Below are 25,701 nucleotides of genomic sequence, written 5' to 3'. Positions count from 1 at the left end.
ACAAGATTGCTTCATGGAGCAGCTTGTTAGAGAACCGACGAGAGGAAATGCCACTCTGGATCTAATCCTAAATGGACTAAGGGGACCTGTAAAGGAAGTGGAATTAGTGGGACCGTTGGGAAACAGCGATCATAACATGATCAAGTTCAAGGTTGAAGTAGGAATACCGAACGGAAAGAGAACCATAGCGACAACATTCAACTTCAGGAAAGGAAACTATGAAGCAATGAGGGAAATGGTAAGGAAGAAACTTAGGAACACTTCCAAAAAATGGCAAACAGTAGAACATGCCTGGTCTTTTTTCAAGGACACGGTGAGCGAGGCGCAAAATCTGCACATCCCCAGATTCAGAAAGGGGTGCAAAAAGAGTCGAACAAAAGACCCGATATGGATGACTAAAATAGTGAAGGAAGCGATAGGCAATATGAAAAATTCATTCAGGAAATGGAAAAAGGACAAAACTGAAGGGAACCAGAAGGAGCACAGGAAGTATCAAAAAGAATGTCACCGTGTGGTTCGAAAAGCCAAAAGAGAGTATGAAGAGAGGCTAGCCAGGGAGGCACGAAATTTCAAACCATTCTTCAGATATGTTAAAGGGAAACAGCCAGCTAGGGAGGAGGTAGGACTGCTGGACGAAGGAGACAGGAAGGGAGCGGTGAAGGAGGAGAAAGAAGTCGCAGAAAGACTCAACATGTTCTTCTCGTCTGTATTTACAAACGAAGACACAACCAACATACCGGAACCTGAGCAAAACTTCAATGGAAATCAAGCAGAAAAATTAACATCCATGAAAGTGAGCCTTGATGATGTACACAGGCAGATAGAAAAACTTAAAACTGACAAATCCCCGGGTCCGGACGGAATCCATCCAAGGGTTCAAGTTTCAAGTTTATTAGGATTTTATATACCGCCTATCAAGGTTATCTAAGCGGTTTTTACAATCAGGTACTCAAGCATTTTCCCTATCTGTCCCGGCGGGCTCACAATCTATCTAACATACCTGGGGCTATGGAGGATTAAGTGACTTGCCCAGGGTCACAAGGAGCAGCGGCGGGGTTTGAACCTTCAACCGCAGGGTGCTGAGACTGTAGATCCAACCACTGCGCCACACACTCCCCCTCTGAAGGAATTAAAGGAAGAGATAGCGGAACTACTGCAGCAAATTTGCAACCTATCCTTGAAAACAGGCGTGATCCCAGAGAATTGGAAGATAGCCAACGTCACGCCCATCTTTAAAAAGGGATCAAGAGGTGACCCGGGAAACTACAGACCAGTGAGTCTGACCTCGGTTCCGGGGAAAATGGTGGAAGCACTGATTAAAGAACACATCGATGAACATTTGGAAAGAAACGAACTTCTGATAACAAGCCAACATGGTTTCTGCAGGGGGAGATCATGCCTAACGAACTTATTGCACTTCTTCGAAGGAATTAACAAACGGATGGACAGAGGAGACCCCATAGACATCATATACCTTGATTTCCAAAAAGCCTTTGACAAGGTGCCTCACGAGCGTCTACTCCGGAAACTGAAGAACCATGGAGTGGACGGAGACGTACATAGATGGATCAGAAACTGGTTGGCGGGTAGGAAACAGAGGGTAGGGGTAAAGGGCCACTACTCGGACTGGATGAGGGTCACGAGATGTGTTCCGCAGGGCTCGGTGCTCGGGCCGCTGCTATTTAATATATTCATAAATGATCTAGAAACAGGCACGAAGTGTGAGATAATAAAATTTGCGGACGATACAAAACTATTTAGTGGAGCTGGGACTAAAGAGGAATGTGAAGAATTGCAAAGGGACTTGAACAAACTGGGGGAATGGGCGGCGAGATGACAGATGAAGTTCAATGTTGAGAAATGTAAAGTATTGCATGTGGGAAGCGGAAACCCGAGGTACAACTATACAATGGGAGGGATATTATTGAATGAGAGTAGCCAAGAAAGGGACTTGGGGGTAATGGTGGACATGACAATGAAGCCGACGGCACAGTGCGCAGCGGCCGCTAAGAAAGCAAATAGAATGCTAGGCATAATCAAGAAGGGTATTACAACAAGGACGGTAGAAGTTATCCTGCCATTGTATCGGGCGATGGTGCGCCCGCATCTGGAATACTGCGTCCAATATTGGGCGCCGTACCTTAAGAAGGATATGGTGTTACTCGAGAGGGTTCAGAGGAGAGCGATACGTTTGATAAAAGGGATGGAAAACCTCTCATACGCTGAGAGATTGGAGAAACTGGGTCTCTTTTCCCTGGAGAAGAGGAGACTTAGAGGGGATATGATAGAGACTTATAAGATCATGAAGGGCATAGAGAGAGTAGAGAAGGACAGATTCTTCAAACTTTCAGAAAATAAAAAAACAAGAGGACATTCGGAAAAGTTGAAAGGGGACAGATTCAAAACTAATGCTAGGAAGTTCTTCTTTACCCAACGTGTGGTGGATACCTGGAATGCACTTCCAGAGGACATTACAGGGCAGAGTACAGTACTTGGGTTTAAGAAAGGATTGGACAATTTCCTGCTGGAAAAGGGGATAGAAGGGTATAGATAGAGGTTTACTGCACAGGTCCTGGACCTGTTGAGCCGCCGCGTGAGCGGACTGCTGGGCATGATGGACCTCAGGTCTGACCCAGCTGAGGCATTGCTTATGCTTATGTTCTTATGTTGAAACCACCTCAAACAATTTTTAAACCTCATTCAAAGCAGGCTAAGCACATCCTGCTGGCAAAGCGCTTCAATTTATTGGACTCACACAGATCCAAACCGTATTCTAAATTAAAAAATTTCATTTCATTCTGTCGCTCCAATCTGAAAAATGTTTGCATTTGGCAGGTTACAACGGTCTTAGAGATCCATTTAGTCAGCTGTGTTATGGCCATAGCGTTTCTTAACGAGCAATTAATGCAAGTTAACCCTATTTGGCACCCTCACTCCCTGGGAGTACTCCTAGGAGGCAGAAGCTGCTATTTTGAGTGAGAGAGCTGTCAGGTCGGGAGCGTGCAGGGATTATTCCTCCTGATCCCTCCCCATTATCCATCAGGGAGACTCTAGTGCTTGGGGGGACGTTGGGAGTTAATGAAAATGTCTGAGGAGAGGCTGGGAGTGGGAGATGTTTGCAAAGGAACTTGGGAGGGGGGCTTCAGAAGTGTTTGAAAGGATTCAGGTGTTGGAAAACACCTGAAGAGAGTGGAAAGATATAAATATATATATATTTTTTTAATTTGCAGTAGTCTGACTCTTAGACAGCAGGCTACTGAGTTCACTATTTTTGCACTGATGATCTTCCTGGCTGCGGCAATGCAAAAATAATTTTACCATGTGATTCAGTAACCAGTGCTGCCAAGGTACCACATGTTAGTGAATCTGGTGGTAAATTTTCTCATGGTTAAATAGCATACAAAGCTTTATTTTATCACAAGCTAGTAGACAGGCTTTTCATTCTCTTGTATAGCTGTGGTTTAAATACCAAATAAATACAATGCCAAAACATAAGGCTATGATAGGCACCTGGGCCAACTGGAATCTTAGGCCTCTCTCCCATTGCATTCTGGGATGCACTGGGAGTGGTCTAAGACTCCGATTGGCCAGATCCCTTAGGCCACCCTCCAGGGGAGTGACCTAAGGGATCTGGCCAGTTGGAGTCTTAGGCTACTCCCAGTGCATCTCAGAATGCACTGGAAGGGAGGCCTAAGATTCCAGTTGGTCGAGGGTCATTAGGTGCCTGGGCCAATCAGGGTCTTAGGCCCCTCCCAAGTGCATCCCAGGATGCAGCGGGAAGGGGAAGGCCTGTAAACATCCCTCTGGCTGGTCTGCAAGAAATAGGTATGGGCTGTCTGGGTGGGCTTGGAGGTGTCGGGGTGGGGTATGTCTTCAGGGAGGATTCCGGCAGGAGGGAGTGGGCATCCCTCCTGCTTATGATCTTCAGGTGAGGGGTTCCTGCAGGAGGGCATGGGCATCCCTCCTGTCAGGGGATGCCTTGGGGGTGGCAGCAGGAGTGATTGGGAACTCCTCCTGCCGCAGATTGTGTCGGGAGGGTTTGCCATTGCGGCTGGAGGAATTGGGCACTTCTCCTGCCGTGGACTTTGGCGGGGGGACTTCAGTGGTTCCAGAAGGAGGAAGTGGACATCCCTACTGCCGGCCAACTTCACAGGGGGGAAGGGTTCCCTGCTGCGGCCACTAAACTGATCGTGGCAGAGAGATTCCCTTGACGCGAGACGCTCAACAGTTGGGTCTATTTGAAATGTAGACCAGCATTTTGCTGGCCTACATTTCAGGCAAATATTACAACTCTAGGGAGACACCTTGGGCCGCCTAGACTCACCTAAGGCCACATCTGGGCAGAACCACGCCCACGCCTAGCCTTGGACAAGCTTGAGCGACCCTACATGTCTCCCTAGGCTTACAAAAATGCCTACAGTGTAGGTGTCCTGCCTCAGAGTGTTTTTAAAAACCCGCCTACAATCAGGATGCCATTTTTAGAATTTGGCCCTAAATGTTCTGACGCTGCTCTGATGCTCATAGTATTCCTATTTGCATCGGGGGCATATCGTGCCCCAGGCTGCAGCAGAAACCTGTACCGCAGCTTATTAAAAGAGGGCCGCAATCAGGCACACTTATATTAGGCAGTTCAAGCTGTTTCAGCCTCGAGACAGCACCTAAGAAATCAGATTCAAAGGGATAAACCCATTCAATATAGTTCGACCAAAGAAACATCAGTATGGTGGCTATCTCTATCCTGGCTGTTGCAATTTAGCAAACTATTGAACTGTGAAGCTTCTAATAGAAAAACTCTGGTATTTGTTAGTGGTTTTGTCCACGCCCCACCAGACATGTTCAACAGCTCCTTTGTCATCCTAGAAAGGGAGGGAGATAGGGAAGGAACCACATAAGAATTAGCTGGTCCTGGGCGTCTGAATACATAAAACATCATCTTGTAAATGGATGGAAAACCAGTAGATGGAATTTAATTTGAGCAACAGAAGGGTAATGTGTTTGTTCCATAAAGATAGGCAGACACTATATCCGATTTGATTTATTTTTTTATACTGCCTTGCACAAAAGTAGTAAAGCAGTTTACAACAGTAAAAATAGATAAAATCAAAAAAACTAATTGCATCACTGCAATAAAAAAAAAAAGTCAACTTTGAATTCAATAAAAAAAAAAAAAAAAAAACACAATGCATCTACTGAAAATATCAAATCACTCCACAGCATAATTCTGAAAACACAGCCATATTTTTAAGGCATTCCTAAAAGACAGATAATTAGTGATTTTGGTCACCTCTTGTGGTAGATTGTTCGATATAGATAGTCCAACTTATATATGGGGCAAAGCTTGTTAACTCACCTTTTAAAAGAGGTTTATCCTGCTCACGCATGGTCTTTATGAATTGTGCTGGGACTAAGGGCTAGATTCACTAAGGGCACGGATCAGATCCGATCCGTGAGGTATCCGATCCAATCTGTGTCCAGGGGGGCTGATTCATGAATTGCCCTCATGCAAATGAAGGCAATCGGAATCACGACCCCAACCGCCTGCCCGGATCGCTCAGTCTATGCATGAGATCTATGTGCATGCACTGCTTTCAATGCATATTCACTGGGGAAATCCTGAAAACCCGACTGGATTGCGGCCCTCAAGGAGGGACTTTGAGACCCCTGGTCTATAGCGATCCCAACGCATGCGCAGACCATCTGTAGATGGTCTGCGCATGCGCTGGCCCTCCAAGCCAGACAGATAATTTTTTTTCTAACTGTTTTTAATTTTTTTGTGAGCCTGTGGTTTTAACCCGCTTTAAGCCCGCGGGTTAAAACCACGGTCTTGCACTGCGGGGAAGGGTGGGAGAGTCGGGACTGCAGGAGTTCGGGGCAGCAGGAGATCGGGGCAGATGGGAAAGTCGGGGCTGCAGGAGTTCGGGGCAGGCAGGAGATCGGGGTAGGCGGGAGAGTAGGGGCTACAGGAGTTCAGGGCAGGCAGGAGATCGAGACTGGAGGAGTTCAGGGCAAAGGAGATCGGGGCAGGCGGGAGAGTCGGGGCTACAGGAGTTTGAGGCAGGCAGGAGATCGGGGCAGACGGGAGAGTCGGGGCTGCAGGAGTTCGGGGCAGGCAGGAGATCGGGGCTGAAAGCAGAAAAACAGGGCAGAGAGCAGGGCGGCAGAAGGCCGGGCAGTCGGAAAGGACCTGAGCGACTGGTCCTCAGCAGCCGTTTGTTTGTGATCGGCCAGCCCAGTCGGTGTTGCAGGGTTTTTGTTTGTGAATCGCTGCCTGCCATCATTTGAATGTCGTTCCCCCTCATTTGCATGCGCGGATCGGAGGATGATCAGGACACAGGTTAGTGAATCTGGTCGGAAGGAAATCGAGTCGGTTTGCTTAGTGAATGTAGCACATAGTATCTCTGTCCTTCTCACTTCCTCCCTCTGAATGTCTATTCTCTTACTTTCCCCAGATCTTATTCTTTATATATTCACTACTTCCATCCTGTTTCAACAGGTCTGTTGAAAACTGCTTTGCTATATATACTAGGAAAGGTTGAATATCAAGAACAATAAACCATAAACTATAAATGCACCACTTATATCTTACATAATGTATATTTTACAGACAGGCATACATATAGGCAATGCCTAGGCGAACATGGGCAGGACTCCTAGGTACATGTAATATTCTAAATGGTATACACAATTAAATTAAAAATATCTCCAGGCACCAGGATGTTACTGCAAATGAAAGAAAACGCCTCAGCTCTTGGTGAGTCGTAAGACACTACCTCCTCCACATCATTGGCATAAAAAACGTTCGTATGTAACATTAACTGGCAAAAAAGTAAATATTCTTTCACAAATTCTAACGTTAAATCACTAAATTCGAGGTTATACATCAAGGTTCAATTTGGCACGGCCAACGATCGTTTCATGCCATACCGCCACTTCTTCAGGTCCCTCGAACCTTGCATCAACGTCAACTGTTACAGCAGTATCTTCTCTGCTTGCTAGCGATGAGTCATGGCAAGCAGCAAGCAAGCAAGCAGCGAACATATCTATGAACATTTGACGCTGGTGCAAGGTTCGAGGGTCCTGAGGAAGTGGCGGTATGGCACGAAACATTCGTTGGCCTTGCCAAATTGAACCTTGATGTATAACCTCAAATTTAGTGATTCAACGTTAGAACTTGTGAAAGAATATTTACTTTTTTGCCAGTTAATGTTATATACAAAAGTTTTTTATGCCAACGATGTGGAGGAGGTAGTGTCTTACGACTCACCAAGAGCTGAGGCGTTTTCTTTTGTTTGCAGTAACATCCTGGCGTCTGCACTTATTTTGAATTTAATTGTGTATAATTTTTCCTCCACTCCTCCTATTTTGAGTTAGTGAGTATTCTCAAAGTTACACATATATCTAAAATATAGGTGCATATTTTTGCTGTTATGCTTGCTTTCTATATGGGAAAGTAGCTGTATACATTAGAGAATGACTTGGGGACAATTTTTCCCCCGTCCCCGCAGGAACTCATTTTCCCATCCTATCTCCACAAGTTCTTTTCCTGTCCCTACCCCATTCCTGCAAGCTCCGTCCTCATCTGCACAAGCCTCAAACACTTTAAAATCCTAAGTAGCAACATTCTAGAGCTCAGATTGTGATGTCATAATGCCTCATTCCACCAATGCCTAAGCTCCGTCCTCATCTGCACAAGCCTCACACTTTAAAATCCTAAGTAGCAACATTCTAGAGCTCAGATTGTGATGTCATAATGCCTCATTCCACCAATGCCTAAGCTCCGTCCTCATCTGCACAAGCCTCAAACACTTTAAAATCATAAGTGTTCAAGGCTTGTGCAGTTAAGGCAGAGCTTACAGGAATGGCACAGGAACAGCGACAAAACTCATGGGGACGGGACAGGAAAATTGAGTTCCTGCAGGGACGGGGAAAAAATAGTCCCCGTGTTATTCTCTAATATACATTCTCAGTTATAGAATTATCTCCCTAGTGTTTTATGCCCATCATCTTGTACCCAGGGATCCTCTGTATAGATCCCATGCTTTTTAGAATCCCGCTATTATTTATGCCCTCACCACTTCCTCTGGGGAGAGCATTCCAGGCATCCACTACCCTTTCTTTATGTTTCTCCTGAATTAACTTGGATCTTCATACCATAAACCCCCTTGCACCACAAATTCTTTCCATTGATAAAAGTTTGCTTCTTGTACATTGATACCTTTCAAATATTTAAATGTCTCTCATGTTTTCCAAACCTTGCCTTTAGCCCAGTGGTTCCCAACCCTGTCCTGGAGGACCCCCCAGGACAGTCGGGTTTTCAGGCTAGCCCTAATGAATATGCATGGAGCAGATTTGCATGCCTGGCACCTCCATTATATGCAGATCTCTCTCATGCATATTTATTAGGACTATCCTGAAAACCCGACTGGCCTGGGGGTCCTCCAGGACAGGGTTGGGAACCACTGCTTTAGACTTTAGAACAGGGATTTCCAACTCCAGTCCTCGAGGCCCCCAGTCAGGTTTTCAGGATTTCCCAAATGAATATGCATGAAGTCTATTTGCATCCACTGTCTCCATTGTATGCAAATAAATCTCTTGCATATTCATTGAGGAAACCCTAAAAAAAACAACTTGGCAAAGGATGAGTTTAGATTCCCTACTGTAAAGCAAAGGTTCTCAACCCAGTCCTCAGGGCACACCCAGTCAGATTTTCAGGATAACCACATTGAATATGCATGAAATAGATTTGCATGCAATGGAAGCAGTACATGCAAATTTACCTCATGCACAGTCATTGTGGGTATACTAAAAACCTGACTGGCTGGGTGTATCCTGAGGACTGGATGGAGAACCACTGGCCTAGAACAGGGGTAGGCAATTCCGGTCCTCGAGAGCCACAGTCACAGGTTTTCAGGATATCCACAATGAATATATATGAGATGGATTTGCATGCCTCCTTGAGATGCAAATCTATCTCATGCATATTTATTGTGGATATCCTGAAAACCTGACCTGCCTGTGGCTCTCGAGGACTGGAGTTTCCTACCCCTGGCCTAGAATATACATACTTGGGTCATTCAGATTTCATATGGCCTAAGGCAGTGGTTCCCATCCCTGTCCTGGAGGAACACCAGGCCAATTGGGTTTTCAGGCTAGCCCTAATGAATATGCATGAAGCAAATTTGCATGCCTATCACTTCCATCATATGCAAATCTCTCTCATGCATATTCATTAGGGCTAGCCTGAAAACCCAATTGGCCTGGTGTTCCTCCAGGACAGGGTTGGGAATCACTGGCCTATGGTACAGACCATATTACAATCTTCATTGAACCAGAAGCAGAATGTTCTGGGAGATTTGGTTCTCTGTGTGAGGACTCTTTCTTTTCTGTTGCCAGCTGTCAGATAAATGTGACTTTGCTTTTTCACCCTGATTCAATCAAAATATTCCAGACAGGCTTATTCTTATTTCCATTTCAGTCTTTCAGGAAGCTCTGCATTTTCCAGTTAGTTTTTCTCAATAAATGTATGGAATTTAAAAACTGATTCTGTCTGTCATATCTGAAGCTGAAATAGTTTTTATCTGTCTTGTATAGCTGTGCAATGTGAAATGCTGTGAAACAGAATAATATGGTTTGCAAGTTCATGTTAGACACAAATCATTGAAAACTGAACACAAAACGCTCTTGGCTTTATTTGCTGCTCTATTATGCTGTACCAGATAGGACAAAAAAAGATCTTCATAATGAAATATTTCACTGTCCCTTCCATGCAAAGCCTAGATAGCAAAATTCCTAGCTCTTTAGCTAGAGAATGCACACCGGAGAATATTATATGGCATGCCCCTAGATCAGGGGTAGGCAATTCCAGTCCTCGAGAGCCGGAGCCAGGTCAGGTTTTCAGGATATCCACAATAAATATGCATGAGATAGATTTGCATCTCAAGAAGGCAGTGCATGCAAATCCATCTCATGTTGTCAAAATACAATTAAGTTAAATATTAATCCTGAACATTTTGGAACCAGTTCTCTATAGTCTGCTTAAAAAATCAGAGCCAACTAGCAGTGGCGTACCAAGGTAGGGGGGGCGGGGGGGGGGGGAGGTCCACCCCGGGTTCATGCTCCAAGGGGGTGCACAGCCAGCCGGGTCCACACTCCGGAGCCTCCCAAACTGCTCTGAACGGCACCTCAACGCAGCTGTCATAGTTATGTGGGCAGCCTCGCTGAAGTGCAGGAAGGTCCCGCGCTGCTGCCTCTGCTCCGGAAGTGGTAAGTGACGGGGGGGGGGGTGTACTGGCAGCCGCAGTCATCGTGGGACTAAGAGCAGAGGAGTGTAGGCTTCTTGGTTGGATCTCTACAAAGACGCAATTATGCCGAATAAACAAAGTGGCTGGAATGGTTATTTCTTCTTCATACTGGAGAAGTTGACGGAATTGTGGCGCCGCGGATTGCCAGTGAACTGGGTGTGGGATGCTGTGCTGCTTTGTTCTGCCGATTGGCAGATAGGAGTCGCGCGGTGCCACGTGGTTTTTGGAAACACTTTTTGTTGTTATTATGTGGACTGTAAGCATTGGATGTGGAGCACAGTGGGGAGACTGGTGGTTAAGGGGTTGCTTAATCCACTTTTTTAAAATGATGCTATATCTTCATTCAACAGAATCGGTCATCGCGGGACCTTGCTGATTTGGATAGAGAAAGAAAGAAACATAGCAGGGTGGTGGAAGGAGAAAAAGGGGGTCAGGGTGGTATGGAGGAATGGTGAAGGGTGAGAAAGTGGGTCAGGGTGGTATGGAAGGGTGTGGAGGGTAAGAAGGAGGGTCAGAGTGGTATGGAAGCATGGTGAAGGGTGAGAAAGGGGGTCAGGGTGGTATGGAAGGGTGAGAAATGGGGTCAGGGTGGTATGGAAGGGTGTTGGAGGTTGAGAAAGTGGGTCAGGGTGGTATGGAAGGGTGTGGAGGGTGAGAAAGGGGGGTCAGGGTGGTATGGAAGCATGGTGAAGGGTGAGAAAGGGGATCAGGGTGGTATGGAACATAAGGACATAAGCAGTGCCTCTGCTGGGTCAGACCAGAGATCCATCCTGCCCAGCAGTCCGCTCGCATGGCGGCCCATCAGGTCAAGAACCTGCATAGTAATTCTCTATCAGTACTCCTCAATCCCCTTTTCCGTCCGGAAATCATCCAATCCTTTATCTATACCCTTCAATCCCCTTATCCTTCAGGAATTCATCCAAACCCTTCTTGAAACCCAGTAGCGTACTCTGTCGTATCACACCTTCTGCAAGCGCATTAAATTCTTTCTTACGATGTAAAGGTTGTTTCTGATGCAACTTCTGGTTGCGTCAGAGATGACCTTTACGGCAGCCATATGCAACTACAGCACTGCGGCTGCCGTAAGAAGACAGTTTAGACCACCGGCCATTGGGCAGGGAGGTTTGTCGGACCGGACCGGGCCTGGGGGGGGGGGTGAAAGCGCCACAAAGGTAAGGGAGTGTGTGAAAGCGCCACGAAAGAGGGCGGCAGTAAGGAGGGAGAGAGCGCGATAGGGACCGGGCCGGCTGTGCAACCCCCCTAAGGCTGCACCCGGGATGGACCTCCCCCCCTTGGTACGCCATTGGATAGACAGTGGATGAAAGGAAGAGAGTGACAAAAAGACGAGGAAAGCAGAAACCAGAGAAGACAAGGTAGAAAAAAATTATTATTTTTTTTTTTGCTGTAGGGAAAATGCATTGCTGTTTCTGTGGTGTTGCATTGTATGCAGAGTCCAGCTTCTTGGTGCTTCAGTTTAACCTTTGTCTATGTATTTTTATTCTATCTCCCCATTTACAAAACTGTAGAGCATTTTTTAGCGTTGGCATCTGAGCTGTTACCACCGTGGCTAAAAACCACACTACAGTTTTGTAAAAGGGGGAGGGGTTAGTTTGTGATTACATACTAGGCGAAGATGTCTTCTGTGTGTTTGAAAAGACATGGTTTTCTGTTAAGATTGACTGTGTAGGATTGATCTGTACTAGTCTGGCTTGTTTAGTTTTACAATGGGTTTATTGAAGAACTGCTCACAGCAGTAAGTAAGATGCTGCCTTTTCCTAGGTACGCTCTTGTGTGACGTGTGGATTGTTACTAAAAATCATATTTTTCATACAGATGGGGGTGTCAAAAAATGATGTGCCCTGGGTGTCACATATGCTAGGTACATAAAGCAAATTCTTTCAATAGAGGACAAATGTGGTATTGAGATGTTAAAATAGTGCAGAAATAGTGAAGGAACAGTAAAGCTCAATGTTCACTCAAAAAGAAGGAAAAAGCCTCAGAACGGGCCCTCCCACCTCCACAAAGGTGGATAAAACAGGTGGTTGAGCGATAACCTCACAGGCAAATCCTTCATTCAAAGTTGAGCACTAAAACACTTGAGCATGAACCTCGTGCTTCACATAAAAAGTTTTTCAGATAGAGGAAAAATTCCACTTATCTCCTTGCTGATCGGCACACCAACGGAGGCCAGCGTTTCACCGACAGGCTACATCAGGGTGTGACCCGACCGATCAGTCTTTATAGGAACGTCAAAAACTTTTCAAAAGTCCAGAAAGGGCTCCTTCTTTTTGAGTGAACATTGTGCTTTACTGTTCCTTCACTATTTCTTGCAATATTTTAACATCTCAATACCACATTTGTCCTCTATTGAAAGAGTTTGCTTTATATACATTGGTTTTCAATATATCTGCGTTTGTTATTGCTATTACATATGCTAGGTACGCCACTGCCAACTAGTACAGTGCTAAATATGATTTCTAAACAAGTTAGGTGTACTGTATAGAATCACACTTACGGGCAAATTTTATAAGAAGCGCACAAACGTTAGGTGCCTATATAGGCACTGTTCAGCGTGATTCAAGTAAAATTGGGTGCTGTTTAGTGAATCACGCTGAGCGGCACCTGTTTTGGAGGCGCCCATTAAACAGGCCCGCTCTAGGCACAACTAAAAGTTAGGCGCCCATGCGAGCGCTTAAGCACGCTTAAGAGCAGTGATTCTGTACGTAGGCACCTAAGACGTAGCCACGCCCAACATGCATAGAGCCTATTTTTTTTGAAGGTCTCCTAATTTTTTAGAGGCGCCTTCTTACAGAATCGCGCTTTCTTGATAGGCGCCTAGGTTTCAATCAGTGCTGATTAAAAAGCTTAATTGAGCTTGAAATTCAATTTAGATAGGCGCCTATCTAGTTGGGCACCTCCAAAATAGACCCCCAACTTTAGGCGCTGGTTACAAAATTTGGGCTTTAGCGCCACCTAAGCGGGCTTAGACATCACTGGGCGCCCTAACTTTAGGTATACCCAATTTATGCCAGGGTTGTCTTCACCTATATAACTATACCTAAGTCATCCCTCCTTTCAGAAAATCATAGCGTGTTTTTTTTAGCACCGGCCCTAGCAGTAACAGCTCCGATGCTCGTAGAATTCCTAAGAACATCGGAGCTGTTACCGCCATGGCTGGTGCTAAAAACCGCGCTACGGTTTTGTAAAAAAAAGGGAGGGGGGTGTTAGCCACCTAACGCCGCCTAATTCACAAAGAGGCGTCTAACTCAAAAACAAGCCACCCTATCCACTCCCCCTAACCACGCCCACTTTTAGTGTATGTGCTTTGGACCAAGCACCTACTATTTATAGAATCGTGGTTTTCAAGTTAGGTGCCTAACTTTCAATTAAGTCCAATTAAAGCCAATTATGGGGTGTTAAGTCCAAATATTGGCAATGATCAAGCCTATTAATCAATTAAGTTAGGCCACCTACATCAGCTAGGCACACTGGTGTAGGCGCCTAACCTTATCTGGACTATGTAGAATTTGCCACTTTGTGCATGCATGTACTACATCTAAAAAAATATGGATGATTTACTTACTCTAGAAGGTTGCATTGCAGTATAAATTGCTGAGAATGTAATTCCTTGGTTCCACAAGGTCTTGGTCAATTTACCAATCTGCTTATCTACAAATAAAATATATACTGAATGTTACCAAATACAGTACATTAGGAATTCTGAATATAGCTAATATGTAGAAAGAAAAAGAAATACAATGTTCCCCCGGTCACTCGCGGTATTCTCGGACCGGGACTTCCTATGCCAAAGTCGGGCTTCACCAATCAGGAGCTGCATGTCAAAGCAGCTCCTGATTGGTGAAGCCTGACTTTAGTGCAGGAAGAGGCGGTCGGAGCATACCGCCAGTGATTTCCTTCACTTGCCAGTGCTCCAGCTGCCCTCTCCTGCCTCCCCAGGTGAAAAACCGTATTTGCGGTTTTTTGATATTTGTGGGGGTTCCTGGAATGGAACCCCCACAAATATCGGGGGAGTACTGTAAAACAAAACAAAAAGAATTCAAGTGATACCTTTTTTATTGGACTAACTAGAGTTTTTTGAATAAAGCTAAAAATTTGCTCTTTGAAACCTATTCGTTTTGGGCAACCCTGCGCCAGGAAGAACACTGCAATGGGTTGCTCAATAACAGGACATTTCGGCATCCCGAAGCTGTGCTTCGGAACAATGGGACAACCCAATTAAAAATGGGATGGTCCCATTCAAAATGGGACGTATGGCACGTTATGCATCCAGGCTCACTGTGCCACCATTTCTAGAGGGCCTGAAAATGCCTGAGAGGCTGTTTGCGTCAACTCCAATCCAAATGCTGATAAATTGCGAGCAGGTCAGCACAGATGCTCCTACTAGTACAAGCAGAAGCTTAGACTTAACTCTCTGTGCAGCAACACAAAGTCCTAGGCTTCAACGCTTCTGGAAACAATGGTCATTCTTCAATCTCTGGGGTTCCTTAACAACATCGTTTCATTTATGGGCACTGCCCATTTCTTCCAGAAGCCAAAATACAAATGATCAGGGCCCATGTTTGTGCCATACAATCAACACCCAAAGTCACAGCTAGTGTATTTGCAAATGCTGAGGCACATGGTGGCCTCTTTTTATTTTGGTCCCTCTGCCCATTTAAAATGTGGCCTCCTCAGCAGGATCTTAAATTCCAATAAGATCAATGTTCCCAACCTCCTTTCTCTATATTTTACTGGCCTTGTTGACTCTGTCTCATGTTAGAGTGATGGATGATGCTGGTGGACCTTTCCGGACTAACACAAAATCGATTTCTTTTTAGACCCACAATTCATCAACTTGCTAGGACTCGAACATGAGTCGATGGCACCTAACAACAATAAGCACTCCTACTTACCAATATGCAGAGGGATCTATTCCATTGAAACAGAGAAAAAAGAAGGTCGATAAAGATCATATGACCTATCTAGTCTGCCTATCCAGGCCATCTACTATCCTCAGAGTACTTATCCCCAAGCTTTCTTGAATTCAGATACATTTTTCATCTCCATCATCTACACTGGGAGACCATTCCACGCATTCACCACCCTTTCCATGAAAAAGTATTTTCTGAGGTTACTTCTTAGACTATCCCCTTCTACCTTCATCCTATGCCCCCTCATTCCAGAGCTTCCTTTCAATTGAAAGAGACTGACCTCATGTGCATTTATGCCACATAGGTATTTAAACATCTCTTTCACAATGCTTCTATCCCGCCTTTCCTCCAGTGTATACATATTGAGATCTTTACATCTGTCCTCATATGCTTTATGATAAACTCTAACGACTAGCCCTCCTCTGGACCGACTTCATCCTGTTTATATCTTTTTGAAGGTGCCGTCTCCAGAATTGTGCACAGTATTCTAAATGAGGTCTCACCAGAGCCTTATACAAGGATATTATTACCTCCTTATTCCTTCTGGTCTTTCCTCTCCCTCTGCACCCAAGCATCAATCTAGCTTTTGCCAGTGCAAAAATGTACGCCTTAAGAACCAACATTTTTTAAATGACTGGGGGTTCTAACACAATGAGGGGGTTTTCTCAATATTGGAGGTGCTTAGCATCCACTGACACCTTCAGAGCTGGCTTCTATAGAGGCACACTATAACTAGTGGCGTGCAGTCAGGGCCTTCAGGGGATTCACTCACCCCCTACAGGCCCAGAGGGCACTGCTCTGAATTTTATTGGTTGAGCAGGGCAGGCAAACAGCAGATGCTGTTCAGCCAATCAAATTCAGATCAGTACTGAATCTGGAATCCCCGGCACCATTCTGTGTGCAGCGTGTCTTTGCAGTTTCTGCTGAGACAAGATCCCTGACGCAGTTCCAGCGAAACACGGAAGTTCCCTGTCGGGTCTTGTGTTAACGGCATTTGTTTAGCACGAAGTTGAGCCTTTGATTGTTCCAGGCTTTTGGGGATACTGGCAGCAACGGCAGCGCTTTATAACAGCTAAGTGCTTGTGTTTTGGGGGGGGGAATTTTTTGCTTTTGACTGTGCTCTGTTGATTACTAACTGTGCCCTTGTGGTATATTGAATCTTTCCCTGCAAGTATTGAAATGATTCTCTGCATTACCTGATTGGAAGAAGAAATGGTTGATTGAATATTCTTTAAGAAAGTGGAGTTTTTTTTGAACCCATGAAGCTCATCTGAAGGGGTTTTTTTCTCCACTTTTTTTTCTTTTCAATGTGTTGATTTCCTTCTTTTTGGATGATTGTGTGTGGCCTTTCTCTTTATCCTTCCTCTTTTATGCATTGAGTAAACTCTGGTTGTGTGAATACAGGGGGGCTTCTATATATTAGTGATTATAGAGTATGCATAGTGGACTTTTGGGAGAAGGGGTAAAACGCGGACCTCACGGACCTGACGGACCTCACGGATCTAAACCCGCACGTCCTTAAAAATCTGAAGTCCATGCCGTTTGTAGTTAGTATCTGGCTCTGACAGACCTCGGTGACAATTTAGTGCTGACGGATCCGTCTCAGCATAGGGAAGGAAAAGTATTAGGATCCGTCAGCGCTAAAATGTCACCGAGGTCTGTCGGAGCCAGAGACTAGTGCTGGAGCGGCTCTAAAACGAATCCTTTAAACTGGTTTCCTGCAGCCCCAGTAAATCGGCTCTGACAGACCTCGATGACATTGTAGCACTGACGGATCCTAATACTTTTCCCTCCCTATGCTGAGACGGATCCGTCAGCGCTAAATTGTCACCGAGGTCTGTCAGAGCCAGAAACTAACTACAAACAGCACGGACCTCAGATTTTTAAGGACGTGCAGGTTTAGATCCGCGAGGTCCGTCAGGTCCACGTTTTACCCCTTCCTGACTTTTGGATTTGGAGAATCCCCAGCCCAAGAGCCCCGCTTTGTTTCTTTTTGTTTGATTAGTTGAGCAGGCTGCCTACTCAACAAATCAAACTGCACCAAGCAAAAAATAAAGAAAAAAAAAAAAAAAGGCAGGGCTGTAGAGCTGGGGATTCGCCAAATCCCATGAAAGCCCTCACTGCACGCCACTGACTATAGCATACCATCACAAGAGAGCAGGTAAAGCAGGGCTGCCCAAGTCCGGTCCTCGAGATCTACTGGCAGGCCAGGTTTTCAGGATATCCACAATGAATATGCACGAGAGAGATTTGCCTGCACTGCCTTCCTGATATGCAAATCTCTCTCAGGAATGTTCATTGTGGATATCCTGAAAACCTGGCCTGCCAGTAGATCTCGAGTACCGGACTTGGGCAGCCCTGAGGTAAAGCATCAGTGTGAAATTTTCAGTTTCTTACTTTCTCTTAAAACCAATACTTTTTAAGGTTCTTGACCCTTTGCTCTTTAAAATCGTTATTTTTCTGAGCCGATGCCAGGAGCCTAGCACTGCTTAAACTCTAGAAAAGCCAGTTGCTTGCATATGCAAAATAAGTCATGTTTTGGCAAGAGACCCACAAGATGGAAGGCAGCTTCTGTTTATACTTGCTGGTGGGTATACACATCTGTCACCTGCCTTATCTCTGACTGACAGATTCATTCCATTTTGCCTAGGAGTTCTTTGTGCAGAATAGTTGAAAGCCATGATTATTGGATGGTACATCATTTTCTTAATTCTAAGCAAGCTACAATTACACCATGTAAGTAACAATTTTGGGAATCCATAATATTACCTTTGTTTTTGTAGAACTTTAAACAAAAGGAATTTTTGACAATAACGCTTTTCAATTAAAAAAATAAGAAAAAAGATATTTCCACTTTGTAGACTCAAAAGTGGAAATCCTTCTTCATATCCCCTGCAAGGAGATTCCGTATGGCCAAGCTGAAATGCTTTTTTACAGTTCAGTTTTTATATCCTATATAATAAAACGCTAGCCGCACATGCGCACACCTATCGGCGTGCTTCCATGATCAGTAGGTCTGTGGCCGCAGGAGTGCGCATGCGCGAATCCCCAGCACCTACCTACACTCGCCGGAAGGACTGGACCCCAGCGCTAGACATCCTGCTCTCCTATCAGCTCCTCTCACGAGCCGCACCAGCATCGAAGAAGGCTTCCGACGCTGGCGGGGATCGAGAGGAGCCGCGGTGACACCTCAAGGGGCGGGAAGGGAAGCGCCGAAAAAAAGACTCCAGCCGCTACTTTCTTTGCGGTCCCGACTCCAAACGCCGATTCAAGCAGCGGAGGGGGATGGTCGCTGAAAATTATTTCTTCAGGAGATTAAGCACTAACAAAAATCAGATTAGTGGATTCTGATGTTCTTCATGTAGGCAGATAGGCCCTGATTCCATAAACAGTGTCTACCAGTAGGCGCCTAGATCAGGATGCCTACCAATGTAGACAACTAACTTACCCCCCCTTTTACTAAGCCGTGATTGAAGTTTCTATCGCAGTTCAGAACACTAACCTCCTCTTTTACTAAGGTGCGCTATGCTTTTTAGCGTGAGATAACATAAGAACCTAAGAATTGCCATCTCCAAATCAGACCTTAGGTCCATCAAGTCCGGCGATCCGCACATGTGGAGGCCACGTCAGGTGTTCCTTGGCATAGTTTTAGTCCCCATATCACTCTGTGCTTCTTATAAGGAGATGTGCTTCTAGTTTACCCTTAACCGTATCACTCTATGCCATTCATAAGGAGATGTACATCTAGCTTACCCTTAAATCTTAGAACGGTGGATTCCGCAATTACCTCTTCTGGGAGAGCATTCCAGGTGTCCACCACTCGCTGTGTGAAACAGAACCTCCTGATATTTGTCCTGGACCTGTCCCCTCTCAACTTCAGTCCGTGCCCTCTAGTCCGTGTCACATCGGACATTGTAAATAACTGTTTTTCCTGCTCTATTTTGTCGATTCCTTTCAGTATTTTGAAAGTCTCGATCAGATCCCCTCGCAGTCTCCTCTTCTCAAGGGAGAACAACCCCAGTCTCTTAAGTCGTTCCTCGTAAATATTAGCGCACGCTAATCATATGCTAAACGCTAACGCGTGCATGTTATCCTACAGACGCGTTAGCAGTTAGCGCACGTATGGATTTAGCGTGTGCTAAAAAGCTTAGTAAAAGAGAGCCTAAATGTTCCAACACTCATAGAATTCCTATGAGCTTGGGGGCATTTAGCGCTCCAGACCACAGTAGAAACCTCTATCGTGGCTTAGTAAAACAAGGGAGGTTGTTTTTTTTTTAATTGGTTTAGTTGGCACTGTTAATGGAACAGGGCCATTAAAACCCAATTAAAAACAATTTTAAAATGTAGGCGTCTACATCAAGGCGCCTACCCAAAAAGTAAGTGTGGTTAAGGGGGGAGTTTGGGCGTGGGTTGCCGTAGGCGCCAGTAAATTAGGCTAAGACAATCATGGCCTAATATACCATCGCCTAAGACAAGTGAGGAGCCACTAGACGTGATTCTACAAATGTCACCTAATGATTAATTGACAACCACGCCAAGCTGTGAGGCGCCAGTTGTAGAATCAGGGCCATAATTTTCAATTCTGCAAAATTCCTGAAGTGCACAGATGGAACATCTGATAATATGAGAAGTCCATGGTACCCTGGGCAAGTCACTTAATCCTCCATTGCTCTAGATACAAAATAAGTACCTGCATATATGTAAACTGCTTTGAATGTGTATCCTTGTCCCCATTTTTAAAAATAAATAAATATATTATCATCTGTACTGCAAAACCCTCCAACTGATCCCCCTCTCTCCCACCTACCTCCCCAAACATCACCAAACCCCTCCTTCTGATGCCCCTCCCTCCCACCACCCTGGGCCATTACCGAGTGATAAAAATCCTGTTCGCAATAAGCCTTTTTAAGTTGCACTAAGCACACACTAGTACTTACTACAGAATAGTTAAAAGATTTGTGCATTTGGCCTACCCTATTGGGATGGGATATTTTTATAGGTTAGTTGTTTTCTGTTTGCCTTGTTTAGACCTCTTTCCTCTACTTTATTAAGTTATTTTTGTGTGTGTATGTCTTAAAATGTTATAAAGCAAGCAAGCATCAAGATACCACTGATGACAAGAAAAGAAAATCCACAGAAATATCAGTAGAGGCTCCATGTAGTACGCTGGTCCATGCCATCATTCCTGGATCGCCTCTGTTTCGTATCTCTCTGGACGTCTTAACGTCTAATCTATTACGCTACGAATCTGCTCTGATTTTATTGCTAATATTTCATGTATCCATAATTAAATTTATGCACGTTTGCAGCTTGTTTTGCAAGTTAGGACACCCTAAAAAAAAAAAAAACCATCAAAAATACTAAGCTGTAAATGGTGGATAGGAGAAGATGGCAGATGATAGTAGGAAGCAAATAAGCCCAGAAGGAAAAGAAATAGAAGAATAATTGAGTGGCAAAGTGGAGATAGATATATGCGTTGCTTTTCCTTTTCTTATGCTTCTGACAGTGATACAAAATGATGGGCTGCTATTAATGTATATCACAAAGCAAATGCATGTGTCCTCATTAAAGCCCTCGCATACTTGCTGAAGCCACGCTAAATTATTTAGCATGCGACTAAAATGAGGAGACAACTGTAACTATAGTTACCAAGAATGCCACTGACCTTTGCTTTCCAGAAAGGTCTGGCAGCAATCTGCTACAATTTATTCAAAGACGTTGTCATATTGAGGCTACTCAGGGGCCACAGGGTTTGGGGAAAGATTCAAATGCACCTGCATTAAAAATTAAAGTGTGCCATCTCTATTTATGTCTTGGCCGCCGTTTTAGCAAATTTGATATCCTTTCCGATAAAACTCATGATGGTTGAACTTTTTATTTCTTTTTATAATTTTTTTTTTTTTTTTACCCATATTTGCGGTTGCACAAAGACCAGGATAAATAGGTGCAGCGTATGAAAAGGAAACGTGAAATGCTTTCTCACTCAGACCGCTTACCGATTTCAACAAAGGCCTTTACAGCTGAGAAATCATTTGTTCTGTAAAGAGAAAAGAAAAAATATATAATTTCTAAAGCTGTAATGACAGATCTCTGTACTCAGAAACATGCCTGCATACTTCAGTGAGCAAAGAATGAAAGCTGGGACATGTGACAACAGCAGGGTTTTATGGAAAACAGAAGGCAAAGAGTAAGTGCCACTTATTATGGTGATGAGAAGGTCCTGAACTGGTTTCTGATGCCTACCGATGAAGTATGTCTTTCTATGACAAGAGGGCACCTTTGGTTTTAAAAAAACAAACAAACACAAGGGAATAAATGAAAGGATGGCAACCTTGGGCAAAACTGTTTTCAATGGCTTATTATCACCCTCCCCACCTCCTCTCAGCCCTTAAGCGGGTACGTAGCTGACCACCCTAGATGACTGCTACATGGGAGTGACAGCTAGAGCAGATGTAGGGAACTCCGGTCCTCGAAAGCCGTATTCCAGTCGGATTTCCCCAATGAATATGCATTGAAAGCAGTGCATGCAAATAGATCTCATGCATATTCATTGGGGAAATCCTGAAAACCCAACTAGAATACGGCTCTCGAGGACCAGAGTTCCCTACCCCTGAGCTAGAGCATACCTCCATCAACACTGCAGGGGTCTCAAAGTCCCTTCTTGAGGGCCACAATCCAGTCGGGTTTTCAAGATTTCCCCAATGAATATGCATGAGATCTATGTGCATGCACTGCTTTCAATGCATAGTCATTGGGGAAATCCTGAAAACCCAACTGGATTGCGGCTCTCAAGGAGGGACTTTGCAACCCCTGGCCTAGAGGGATCCAGTGGAGAGGAGGAGCTTTCATGGTGTTCGGTGGTAGGAAGGGATGGAAAGAGGATCAGAACTTTTCAGGCTAGGACTTGGAAGCTATACAGGTGTTGGCCGTTACTCAGTCCCAGCATCTGTATAGCTTAGCGACCAACGTTGGAACTGCTATGTATGCGGTCCTATCTGATCATTTAGCACTGAATATTGCAGGCACTCACATACTATAGATACCAACTTCTTCCTAACTCTATCCTAGAAACGCCCCCTCTCCTGTCCTCTTAAAAATGGCAGGTCAGAGCTAATATTCAGTGACATTTCCCAGTTAAGTGGCCACTAAGCAACTCTATCGCTTTCAAACTGACAGCTTTCAAATAATTCACCGCTTGCATTAAGAAGTTTAGGACCCCTCGTTTTATTCCGGAAAGCTCTGAAGACTTTCTTGGGTACCTTGCATTTTTTTTTTCAATTCTTTATTCATTTTTCCATCTTTCGTCAAGTATACAATTTTACATCAAATAAATCATACACATCACTTTAAATTTTTTCTATTATCATCTAAATACATAAATTTTCCCTCTCCCCCACCCACCCTTTTCACAGATATTATAATCAAAATTTAACATACATATGCTATACTCAAAAATATTGATTAAACCTATATTATAACTATATACCCCCTCCCATAATTATAATTGTGCTTTCAATGTAAAAAGGTGTCTAATCATTGCAATAAGTTGTCAATGGCCCCCAAATCTTCTTAAAATTATTATAATTCCCTTTTTGAATAGCAATTATTCTTTCCATCTTATATATATATGGCATAATGAATTCCACCAGAAGGAGTGATTAAGTCTTGTATAATTTTTCCAATTTCTGGTGATCTATTGAATGGCGACTCTTGTCATTATTAATAAAAGTTTATTATTATTTGATGAAATTTGACTCTTTTTCCTCATTGACATTCCAAATAGGATTGTATCATATGATAGAGCTACATGGTTTCGAATAATTCACCGCTTGCATTAAGAAGTTTAGGACCCCTCGTTTCGTTCCGGAAAGCTCTGAAGACTTTCTTGGGTACCTTGCATTTTGGATACTAACCATTTTCTTTTTAATTTAGATTTCCTGTTTTTGGTTTTTGTATTATGTTTTCTTTACTGTTAACCAAGCCGAGCTCCATTTGGATGATGACCCGATATATAAAACTAAGTTTTAGGTTAGATTAGTTTAAATATAGCAGTCAGCCCCCTGAAAGCAATTTAAGCAGGTAGGAGCCTCAATTTGAATATCAAGCCCTTCATATCTTCATGATGCTATTACAGTTTGGGTTTTAGAATTCTAGTGTGAATGGACGGGCATGTAGCGCAGTGTCTCGCAAACTTTGCCAAGCTGTGGCACGCTAAACATGGTGGCCGCAGCTCGAGGCATCCGGAAGTGCGCAGGCATTGACGCGATGACATCATGTGCATGTGTGACATCATCATGCTGACATCCACGCATGCGCGAAGGCCCTCCAGGCAAGCCCTGTGCCGCCAGTGGGGAGTACTGGGAGGGCAGACGCGCAGAGAGAAGGAGAGGCGCCGGCACCAGCTGACTGCCTAAAGGATGTGCCTCTCGCTGCAAGAGACATGTCTTGTAGGCAGTCAGCCGGCACTGGAAACTCTCCTCCTCCTGTGTGTCTCGCGGCACATCTGGAACCTTGGGCATCACACACAGTTTGCAATCCACTGATGTAGAGGGTAGTTCTATACTGTGGAGTCTGATGTTACCGATGCAAGTTTTATTATATCAAGAAGGTAATCCATAATCTTCTAATCAATGAAGATCATCTACAACTTAATCAATGAAGAGGGCCCAACATGGTCTATGTTTTGTCCTTAATGTCTTCCTCAGGGGTCTAGACTGGTCTCTCCAAAGAATTTGGTGGACATGATGACCTATGCCCAGCGTAGGTGAGTGCTTTCATTAAGGTCAAAACACGTGGGATGAGCACAGAGGATCAGGGCAGGATTAATTCGGCAAGGGCCCCTAGGCACACAAGTACACTGGGCCCCCCTGCCCCGCCCAACCCCACCATGCGCCCAGGTGGAAACAGGAAGCTGCGTCAGAGGGAAGCTTTGGGCAAGCAGCACCGCTTGCACAATTACAGTTCCTGTCGCCTTTCTTACCCACATTGCTTGCTTGTCTTACTTTACGTCAATGGGTGGGGGAGCCATGTTGCTGATCGGAGGGGGGACCCACGTTGCCGATCAATGCTGGAGGGGCCCATCACCGTTTGGAAAAAACAATGTTGAAGCCCTTCTTCATCGGGCTCCCGTGACCATTTCGGGCCCTAGGCACGCGCCTACTGGGCCTATTGGTTAATCCTGCCCTGCAGAGGATCTAGAATCAGAAAATAATATTAAATATTGAACTAAGACCAGTACTGGGCAGACTTGCACGGTCTGCGTCTGTATATGGCCATTTGGTGGAGGATGGCCTGGGATGGCCATTTGGTCTGTGTCTGTATGTGGCCATTTGGGAGAGGATGGGCTGGGGAGGACTTCAATGGCTGGGAGGGTGTAGATGGGCTGGAGTAAGTTTTGACGGAGATTTCGGCAGTAGGAACCCAAGCACAGTACCGGGTAGAGCTTTGGATTCTTGCCCAGAAATAGCTAAGAAGAAAAAATTAAAAAAAATTTAAATTGAATCAGGTTGGGCAGACTGGATGGACCATTCAGGTGTTTATCTGCCATCATCTACAATGTTACTATGTTACCTCTAGCTCTTCGCCAGCACAAGCAGCAGCTCCAACCTGCCACTCACGCCGGCCTAGGCGTCCCCTCTGGCGTCAATTCCTGGTGGCAGCAAGTAGGAGATGCTGCTTGCGCCGGGGAAGTTAAAGAGGTGCAAGGGAAGGGGAGGGGTGCCTGCACAATGGAGGGAGAGGGAAGGAGCAAGGGACAGAAAAGAGGGTGGGAGGCGCCAGGCCACTGGTCCTTTCTTTATGCAGTTTGCCGCAGCCAGTTAAGTGCCGAATATCACAAAGCATTGTAAATGGACCTTTCTTTGCAGTCTCATATAACGGCCATCTCAAATGCTACCTCTGTTTCTGTCCACTCTTTGTTCCATACCTCTCGAATGACTGTAGCTTTACCAAAATTAAGTTGGGCTTGGATGACTCCACTGCTAGCTCTGAAGCATCACAATCAGTCACGTTCACTAGATGCCAATCAGCCTTTGTCTGAAGGTAATCTACAAGGTGGTTAGTAGCTTCCCAGTCCACTGCAGGTAACACTAGCGAGGATGGTGAGAACCGAAGTATCTCCTGCAATGCATAAAATATAGAAGTTCATGTTGACTGGCATGACTCAAAGCTGATGTCCTAATTATACAGTTGAAAAGTAATGGTAACGTAGTTAATTGATCTAGGAACGTTCATATCTTTGAAGTTAAGAGACAACGTGCTTTGATGCCACCTGCCAGGACTTAAAGTTCTGAGTTTCCTATTACATTACAAACCATAAAATTATTTGAAAAGATTGGTAGTCTGCATACCAACCATCTATGCGGATAACAACGATGCATACATAATTTATATAAAACATTGCATACATAATAAAACAGAACATAACAGATTAAATAACAGCATATAAACAACTTACACGTGTGCCTTAA

The 25,701-nt window shown here is 44.6% G+C and overlaps 1 protein-coding gene across 1 annotated transcript in view; it reads right to left on the bottom strand.

Moving 5' to 3' along the window:
- LOC117366379 (V-type proton ATPase subunit S1-like) overlaps positions 1 to 25,701 on the bottom strand; it is a 124,263-nt gene that overhangs the window by 48,948 nt on the left and 49,614 nt on the right. The window contains exons 4-6 of the mRNA XM_033957669.1: positions 25,158 to 25,351; positions 21,229 to 21,269; positions 13,885 to 13,970 (exon numbers count right to left, since the gene is read on the bottom strand). Of these exons, the coding sequence (XP_033813560.1) occupies positions 13,885 to 13,970; positions 21,229 to 21,269; positions 25,158 to 25,351 (321 nt within the window). The remainder of the gene's footprint in view (positions 1 to 13,884; positions 13,971 to 21,228; positions 21,270 to 25,157; positions 25,352 to 25,701) is intronic.

The sequence above is a fragment of the Geotrypetes seraphini genome, chromosome 9 (genome assembly GCF_902459505.1).
Source record: "Geotrypetes seraphini chromosome 9, aGeoSer1.1, whole genome shotgun sequence".
In the NCBI taxonomy this organism is placed as follows: Eukaryota; Metazoa; Chordata; class Amphibia; order Gymnophiona; family Dermophiidae; genus Geotrypetes; species Geotrypetes seraphini.
The sequence above is the reverse complement of the archived record's forward strand: the minus strand, read 5'-3'. Positions and strand labels throughout refer to the sequence as shown.